This window comes from Oncorhynchus clarkii, chromosome 29 (genome assembly GCF_045791955.1).
Source record: "Oncorhynchus clarkii lewisi isolate Uvic-CL-2024 chromosome 29, UVic_Ocla_1.0, whole genome shotgun sequence".
Classification (NCBI taxonomy): domain Eukaryota; kingdom Metazoa; phylum Chordata; class Actinopteri; order Salmoniformes; family Salmonidae; genus Oncorhynchus; species Oncorhynchus clarkii.
In genome coordinates, this window is record NC_092175.1 from 48,692,406 (window position 1) to 48,703,053 (window position 10,648).

The window sequence follows — 10,648 nt, forward strand, 5'->3', positions numbered from 1 at the left end:
AACGTTAGAAACTGCTGAATGTTACAGACTGATGAACTTCACAGACGCTGAATGTTACAGACTGATGAACGTTACAGACGCTGAATGTTACAGACTGATGAACGTTACAGACTGATGAACGTTACAAACTGCTGAATGTTACAGACTGATGAACGTTACAGACGCTGAATGTTACAGACTGAAGAACGTTTCAGACGCTGAATGTTACAGACCGATGAACGTTAGACACTGAACTTTACAAACTGCTGAACGTTACAGACTGATGAACGTTACAGACTGATGAATGTTACAGACTGATGAACGTTACAGACTGATTAACGTTTGACGCTGAACATTACAGACTGATGAACGTTACAGACTGATGAACGATACAGACTGATGAACGTTACAAACTGCTGAATGTTACACACTGATGAACGTTACACACTGATGAACGTTACAGACTGATGAACATTACAAACTGCTGAATGTTACACACTGATGAACGTTACACACTGATGAACGTTACAGACTGAAGAACGTTACAGACTGAACGTACAGACTGAACGTTACAGACTGATAAACGGTCCAGAATGATGAACGTTACTGACTGTTGTACGTTACAAACTGCTGAACGTTACGGACTGATGAACGTTACAAACTGCTGAATGTTACAGACTGATGAACATTACAGACGCTGAATGTTACAGACTGATGAACGTTACAGACACAGAACGTTACAGACTGAAGAACGTTAGACGCTGAACGTTACAGACGCAGAACGTTACAGACTGATGAACGTTACAGACTGATGAACGTTACAGACTGATCAATGTTACAGACTGATCAATGTTACAGACTAATGAACATTAGACGCTGAACGTTACAAACTGATGAACGTTACAGACTGATGAAAGTAACAGACCCTGAATGGTAGACTGATGAACGTTACAGACTGATGAACGTTACAGACTGATGAACATTACAGTCTGATGAACGTTACAGACTGATGAACATTACAGACTGAATGTTACAGACTGAGGAACGTTACAGACTGATGAACGTTACAGACTGATGAACAGTTACAGACTGACAAACAGTTACAGACTGATGAACAGTACGGACTGATGAACGTTACAGACTGATAAACAGTTACAGACGGATGAACGTTACAGACCGGTGAACGTTACAGACTGATAGTTACAGACTGATTAACTTTACAGACTGATCGTTACAGACTGATGAACGTTACAGACTGAACTTTACAGACGCTGAATGTTACAGACTGATGAACGTTACAGACGCTGAATGTTACAGACTGAAGAACGTTAGACGCTGAATGTTACAGACACTGAACGTTACAGACTGATGAAAGTTACAGACTGATGAAAGTAACAGACCCTGAATGTTAGACTGATGAACGTTACAGACTGATGAACGTTACAGACTGATGAACATTACAGACTGATGAACGTTACAGACTGATGAACGTTAGAAACTGCTGAACGTTACGGACTGATGAACGTTACAAACTGCTGAATGTTACAGACTGATGAACATTACAGACGCTGAATGTTACAGACTGATGAACGTTACAGACACAGAACGTTACAGACTGAAGAACGTTAGACGCTGAACGTTACAGACGCAGAACGTTACAGACTGATGAACGTTACAGACTGATGAACGTTACAGACTGATCAATGTTACAGACTGATCAATGTTACAGACTAATGAACATTAGACGCTGAACGTTACAAACTGATTAACGTTACAGACTGATGAAAGTAACAGACCCTGAATGGTAGACTGATGAACGTTACAGACTGATGAACGTTACAGACTGATGAACATTACAGTCTGATGAACGTTACAGACTGATGAACATTACAGACTGAATGTTACAGACTGAGGAACGTTACAGACTGATGAACGTTACAGACTGATGAACAGTTACAGACTGACAAACAGTTACAGACTGATGAACAGTACGGACTGATGAACGTTACAGACTGATAAACAGTTACAGACGGATGAACGTTACAGACCGGTGAACGTTACAGACTGATAGTTACAGACTGATTAACTTTACAGACTGATCGTTACAGACTGATGAACGTTACAGACTGAACTTTACAGACGCTGAATGTTACAGACTGATGAACGTTACAGACGCTGAATGTTACAGACTGAAGAACGTTAGACGCTGAATGTTACAGACGCTGAACGTTACAGACTGATGAAAGTTACAGACTGATGAAAGTAACAGACCCTGAATGTTAGACTGATGAACGTTACAGACTGATGAACGTTACAGACTGATGAACGTTAGAAACTGCTGAATGTTACAGACTGATGAACTTCACAGACGCTGAATGTTACAGACTGATGAACGTTACAGACGCTGAATGTTACAGACTGATGAACGTTAGACGTTGAACGTTACAAGCTGATGAACCTTTTCAGACTGATGAACGTTACAGACTGATGAACGTTACAGACTGATGAACGTTACAAACTGCTGAATGTTACAGACTGATGAACGTTACAGACGCTGAATGTTACAGACTGAAGAACGTTTCAGACGCTGAATGTTACAGACCGGTGAACGTTAGACACTGAACTTTACAAACTGCTGAACGTTACAGACTGATGAACGTTACAGACTGATGAATGTTACAGACTGATGAACGTTACAGACTGATTAACGTTTGACGCTGAACATTACAGACTGATGAACGTTACAGACTGATGAACGATACAGACTGATGAACGTTACAAACTGCTGAATGTTACACACTGATGAACCTTACACACTGATGAACGTTACAGACTGATGAACATTACAAACTGCTGAATGTTACACACTGATGAACGTTACACACTGATGAACGTTACAGACTGAAGAACGTTACAGACTGAACGTACAGACTGAACGTTACAGACTGATAAACGGTCCAGAATAATGAACGTTACTGACTGTTGTACGTTACAAACTGCTGAACTTTACGGACTGATGAACGTTACAAACTGCTGAATGTTACAGACTGATGAACATTACAGACGCTGAATGTTACAGACTGATGAACGTTACAGACACAGAACGTTACAGACTGAAGAACGTTAGACGCTGAACGTTACAGACGCAGAACGTTACAGACTGATGAACGTTACAGACTGATGAACGTTACAGACTGATCAATGTTACAGACTGATCAATGTTACAGACTAATGAACATTATACGCTGAACGTTACAAACTGATGAACGTTACAGACTGATGAAAGTAACAGACCCTGAATGTTAGACTGATGAACGTTACAGACTGATGAACGTTACAGACTGATGAACATTACAGTCTGATGAACGTTACAGACTGATGAACATTACAGACTGAATGTTACAGACTGAGGAACGTTACAGACTGATGAACGTTACAGACTGATGAACAGTTAGAGACTGACAAACAGTTACAGACTGATGAACGGTACGGACTGATGAACGTTACAGAATGATAAACAGTTACAGACGGATAAACGTTACAGACCGGTGAACGTTACAGACTGATAGTTACAGACTGATGAACGTTACAGACTGAACTTTACAGACTGATGAACTTTACAGACTGATGAACCTTACAGTTTGAGGAATGTTACAGACTGATGAACATCACAGACTGATAACCGTTACAGACTGATAAACATTACAGACTGATAAATATTACAGACTGATATACGTTAGACTGATGAACGTTACAGACTTATGAACGTTACAGACTGAAGAACGTTTCAGACCGATAAACGTTACAGACTTATGATCGTTACACACTGAAGAACGTTACAGACCAAACGTTACAGACTTATGAACGTTACAGACTGAAGAACGTTACAGACTTATGATCGTTACACACTGAAGAACGTTAAAGACTGAACGTTACAGACTGATAAACGGTCCAGAATGATGAACGTTACTGACTGTTGAACGTTACAAACTGCTGACCGTTACGGACTGATGAACGTTACAAACTGCTGAATGTTACAGACTTATGAACATTACAGACGCTGACTGTTACAGACTGATGAACGTTACAGACTGATGAACATTACAGACGCTGAATGTAACAGACTGATGAACGTTACAGACACTGAATGTTACAGACTGATGAACGTTACAGACGCTGAATGTTACAGACTGATGAACGTTACAGACGCTGAATGATACAGACTGATGAACGCTACAGACGCTGAATGTTACAGACTGAAGAATGTTAGACGCTGAACGTTACAGATGCTGAACGTTACAGACTGATGAAAGTTACAGACTGATGAACATTACAAACTGATGAACGTTACAGACTGATAAACGTTACAGACTGATGAAAGTTACAGACTGATGAATGTTACAGACCCTGAATGTTAGACTGATGAACGTTACAGACTGATGAACGTTACAGACTGATGAACATTACAGACTAATGAACGTTACAGACTGATGAACGTTAGAAACTGCTGAATGTTACAGACTGATGAACGCTACAGACGCTGAATGTTACAGACTGAAGAACGTTAGACGCTGAACGTTACAGACGCTGAACTTTACAGACTGATGAAAGTTACAGACTGATGAACATTACAAACTGATGAACGTTACAGACTGATGAACGTTACAGACTGATCAATGTTACAGACTAATGAACATTAGACGCTGAACGTTACAAACTGATGAACGTTACAGACTGATGAAAGTTACAGACCCTGAATGTTAGACTGATGAACGTTACAGACTGATGAACGTTACAGACTGATGAACATTACAGAATGATGAATGTTACAGACTGATGAAAGTTAGAAACTGCTGAATGTTACAGACTGATGAACGCTACAGACGCTGAATGTTACAGACTGAAGAACGTTACAGACTGATGAACGTTACAAACTGCCGAATGTTACCGACTGATGAAGTTAGAGACTCTGAATGTTACAGACTGATGAACGTTTCATACGCTGAATTTTACAAACTGCTGAACGTTACAGACTGATGAACGTTACAGACTGATGAACGTTACAAACTGCTGAATGTTACAGACTGATGAACGTTACAGACGCTGAATGTTACACACTGAAGAACGTTTCAGACGCTGAATGTTACAGACCGATGAACGTTAGACACTGAACTTTACAAACTGCTGAACGTTACAGACTGATGAACGTTACAGACTGATCAATGTTGCAGACTGATCAATGTTACAGACTAATGAACATTAGACGCTGAACGTTACAAACTGATGAACGTTACAGACTGATGAAAGTAACAGACCCTGAATGTTACAGACCGATGAACGTTAGACACTGAACTTTACAAACTGCTGAACGTTACAGACTGATGAACATTACAGACTGATCAATGTTGCAGACTGATCAATGTTACAGACTAATGAACATTAGACGCTGAACGTTACAGACTGATGAACATTACAGACTGATGAACGTTACAGACTGATGAACATTACAGACTGATGAACGTTACAGACTGATGAATATTACAGACTGAATGTTACAGACTGAGGAACGTTACAGACTGATGAACGTTACAGACTGATAAACAGTTACAGACTGACAAACAGTTACAGACTGATGAACGGTATGGACTGATGAACGTTACAGACTGATAAACAGTTACAGACTGATAAACAGTTACAGACTGATGAACGTTACAGACCGGTGAACGTTACAGACTGATAGTTACAGACTGATGAACTTTACAGATTGAACTTTACAGACTGATGAACTTTACAGACTGATGAACGTTACAGACTGATGAACCTTACAGTTTGAGGAATGTTACAGACTGATGAACATCACAGACTGATAACCGTTACAGACTGAAGAACGTTACAGACTTATGAACGTTACAGACTGAAGAACGTTACAGACCGATAAACGTTACAGACGTATGAACGTTACACACTGAAGAACATTACAGACCGAACGTTACAGACTTATGAACGTTACAGACTGAAGAACGTTACAGACTGAACGTACAGACTGAACGTTACAGACTGATAAACGGTCCAGAATGATGAACGTTACTGACTGTTGAACGTTACAAACTGCTGAACGTTACGGACTGATGAACGTTACAAACTACTGAATGTTACAGACTGATGAACATTACAGACGCTGAATGTTACAGACTGATTAACGTTACAGACTGATGAACATTACAGACGCTGAATGTAACAGCCTGATGAACGTTACAGACGCTGAATGTTACAGACTGATGAACGTTACAGACACTGAATGTTACAGACTGATGAACGTTACAGACGCTGAATGTTACAGACTGATGAACGTTACAGACACTGAATGTTACAGACTGAAGAACGTTAGACGCTGAACGTTACAGACGCTGAACGTTACAGACTGATGAAAGTTACAGACTAATGAACATCACAAACTGATGAACGTTACAGACTGATGAACGTTACAGACTGATCAATGTTACAGACTAATGAACATTAGACGCTGAACGTTACAAACTGATGAACGTTACAGACTGATGAAAGTTACAGACCCCGAATGTTAGACTGATGAACGTTACAGACTGATGAACGTTACAGACTGATGAACATTACAGACTGATGAACGTTACAGACTGATGAACGTTAGAAACTGCTGAATGTTACAGACTGATCAACGTCACAGACGCTGAATGTTACAGACTGATGAACGTTAGACGTTGAACATTACAGACTGATGAACATTACAGACTGATGAACGTTACAGACTGACGAACGTTACAAACTGCTGAATGTTACAGACTGATGAACGTTACAGACGCTGAATGTTACAGACTGTGTGTGTGTGTGTGTGTGTCTCTGTGTTTCTGTGTCTGTGCCTGTGCCTGTGTCTGTGTCTTTAAGTCTTTGTCTCTGTGTGTGTGTGCGTGTCTGTGTGTGCTTGTGTGTCTGTGTCAGTGTCAGTGTCAGTGTATGTGTGTGTGTGTTTGTGTGTGTGTGTGTGTGTGTGTGTGTGTGTGTGTGTGTGTGTGTGTGTGTGTGTGTGTGTGTGTGTGTGTGTGTGTGCGTGTGTGCGTGTGTGTGTGTGTGTGTGTGTGTGTGTGTGTGTGTGTGTCTGTCCGTGTTTGTGTGTGTGTGTGGTAAAGCAGAGATTAGAATGCAGGTTTAGAATGGCACTCATGTATAATAGAGGACAGACGGATGGAAGGACAGGCATACCACACACACACACACACACACACACACACACACACACACACACACACACACACACACACACACACACACACACACACACACACACACACACACACACACACACACACAGCTATCGATGACCAGAGTTCTTCAGATAGAGTTGAGAAACTTGATCTAGTTGGAGGCTGTTGATCTAGTTGACCTGCAATTTGTTGAAGGAGGCTGTTGTGTCCATGAAGGAGTGAGACGGAGGAGCATTATGATATGATGTTGATCAGACTAACTGGGCTGCAATCTATCTCTCTACTGGCCTGGCTGATCACACTAACACACAGTAAGACCCTGTCCGTATGTCTGTCTTAACTGTATGTCTGTCTGCCTGTCTGACTGTCTATCTATCTAACAGTCTGCCTGTCTACCTGTCTGTCTGTCTGTCTGTCTGACTGTGAGTCTGTCTGACTGTCTACCTAACTGTCTGTCTGACTGTATGTTTGTAAGTCTGCCTACCTGTCTGTCTGTCTACCTAACTGTCTGTTTATCTGTCTGTCTGACTGTCTATCTGTCTGTCTGTCTACCTGTCTCTTTGACCGTCTGGCTGACTGTCTGCCTAACTGTCTGCCTAACTGGTTGTGTATCTACCTGACTGTCTATACCTAGTTGTATGTTTGCCTGACTGACTGTCTCTATCTCTCTCTATCCATTTCTATCTCTCTCTCTATCCATTTCTATCTCTCTATCTCTCTATCCATTTCTATCTCTCTATCTCTCTCTATCCATTTATATCTATCTCCCCTATTCATCTCTTTGTTATTACGGTTTGGAGATTATAAATGTTTGGCAGATGGATCTCCATCACATCTAGAGATTAAACCTAATTGAAGTGACTAGAGAGAGAGAGCATTCTGTGGTTATGTTGTCTTTGGGATATCCATGGTAACAGATGGATACTATAAAATCCATTCCTTTAGAGTGGAGGCCTACCTGAACTATTCCTTTATCTGTGTGTGACCTCCTTTAGACAGTGTTCAGCTGAAACCCATCCTGTAACTCTACCCTGTAACCCTGACAACACAGCTCCATTACACTGCACTGTGTCTAACATATCCAATCTCCAATGTGTGTGTGTGTGTGTGTGTGTGTGTGTGTGTGTGTGTGTGTGTGTGTGTGTGTGTGTGTGTGTGTGTGTGTGTGTGTGTGTGTGTGTGTGTGTGTGTGTGTGTGTGTGTGTAGATGTGGAGATCATAGATCCAGGCCAGGTGGTGTATGTGGACTCAGGTCTGGATGGAGTGGTGGGTAAAGCCGTGATCCTGGAGTGTGGATCAACCAGACCCGATGTTTACATCTGGGGGTTCACACAACCTGGAACCGACGCCATCAAAGCTGTGGTCTACGACTTTGGAAAAGGTCCCACTATTATTAATCTCTTTATTTATCTTATTCATCTCTTTATTTATATGATTTATCTCTTTATTTATATTATTTATCTCTTTATTTATATGATTTATCTTATTCATCTCTTTATTTATATTATTTATCTTATTCATCTCTTTATTTATATTATTTATCTTATTCATTTCTTTATTTATATTATTTATCTTATTCATCTCTTTATTTATATTATTTATCTTATTCATGATACCGTGAAATGCTTACTTACAAGCCTTTACCCAACAAAGCAGTTTTAAGAAAAATACCTACAAAAATAAGAAATAAAAGTAACAAATAATTAAACAGCAACAGTAAAATAACAATAGCGAGGCAATATGCAGGGGGTACCGGTACAGAGTCAATGTGCGGGGGAAACGGTTAGTTGAGGTAATATGTACATGTAGGTAGAGTTATTAAAGTGACAATGCATCGATAATAAACAGAGAGTAGCAGCAGCATAAAAGAGGGTGAGCAATGCAAATTGTCTGGGTAGCCATTTAATTAGATGTACAGGAGGAGTCTTATGGCTTGGGGGAAGAAGCAGTTTAGAAGCCTCTTGGACCTAGACTTGGCACTCCAGCTCCGCCTGCCATGCGGTAGCAGAGAGACCAATCTATGACTAGGGTGGCTGGGGTCTTTGACATTTTTTGGGGTCTTCTTTTGACACCCTGCCTGGTATAGAGGTCCTGGATGGCAGAAAGCTTGGCCGCAGTGGTGTACTGGGTCGTACGCACTACGGAGGCTGAGCAGTTGCCGTACCAGGCAGTGATGCAACCGGTCAAGATGCTCTCGATGGTGCAGCTGTAGAAATATTTAAGGATCTGAGGCCCCATGCCAAATCTTTTCAGTCTCCTGAGGGGGAATAGATTTTGTCATACCCTCTTCACGACTGTCTTGGTGTGCTTGGCCCATGTTATTTTGTTGGTGATGTGGACACCAAGGAACTTTAAGCTCTCAACCTGCTCCACTACAGCCCCGTCGATGAGAATGGGGGCATGACCTGTCCTCCTTTTCCTGTAGTCCACAATCATCTCCTTTGTCTCATCACGTGGAGGGAGAGGTTGTTGTCCTGGCACCACACGGCCAGGTCTCTGACCTCCTTCCTATAGGCTCTCGTCATTGTCGGTGATCAGGCCGACCACTGTTGTGTCATCAGCAAACTTAATGATGGTGTTGGAGTCGTGCCTGGCCATGTAGTCATGAGTGAACTGGGAGAACAGGACGGGACTGAGCACGCACCGCTGAGGGGCCCCCGTGTTGAGGATCAGCGTGGCGGATGTGTTGTTACCTACCCTTACCACCTGGGGGCAGCCCGTCAGGAAGTCCAGGATCCAGTTGCAGTGGGAGGTGTTTAGTCCCAGGGTGCTTAGCTTAGTGATGAGCTTTGAGGACACTATGGTGTTGAACGCTGAGCTCTAATCAATGAATAGCATTGGGAATACATAGGTATTCCTTTTGTCCAGGTGGGAAAGGGCAGTGTGGAGTGCAATAGTGATTGCATCATCTATGGATCTGTTGGGGTGGTATGCAAATTGGAGTGGGTCTAGGGTTTCTGGGATAATGGTGTTGATGTGAGCCATGACCAGCCTTTCAAAGCACTTCTTAGCTACAGACGTGAGTGCTGCTGGGCGGTAAACATTTAGTCAGGTTACCTTTGCTTCCTTGGGAACAGGGACTATGGTCGTCTCCTTGAAACATAGGTATTACAGACTCGGTCAGGGAGAGGTCGAAAATGTCAGTGAAGACACTTACCAGTTGGTCAGCGCATGTCTGGAGTACACGTCCTGGTAATTGGTCTTGTGAATGTTGACCTGTTTAAAGGTCTTAGTCACATCGGTTGAGGAGAACGTGATCACACAGTCGTCCGTAACAGCTGATGCTCTCATACATGTTTCAATGTTACTTGCCTCGAAGAGAGCATAGAAGTTAGCTCATTTGGTAGGCTTGTGTCACTGGGCAGCTTGCATTTGTGCTTCCCTTTGTAGTCTGTAATAGTTTGCAAGCCCTGCCACATCTGAAGAGCATC

General features: G+C 41.8%; 1 protein-coding gene across 1 annotated transcript in view; it reads left to right on the plus strand.

Annotated features, from left to right (window-relative positions):
- The first annotated feature begins 8,124 nt into the window (after positions 1-8,124).
- LOC139388250 (V-set and immunoglobulin domain-containing protein 10-like 2) overlaps positions 8,125-10,648 on the plus strand; it is a 168,020-nt gene continuing 165,496 nt past the window's right edge. Inside the window, exons 1-2 of the mRNA XM_071134799.1 lie at positions 8,125-8,194; positions 8,425-8,598. Coding sequence (XP_070990900.1) covers positions 8,125-8,194; positions 8,425-8,598 — 244 coding nt within the window. The remainder of the gene's footprint in view (positions 8,195-8,424; positions 8,599-10,648) is intronic.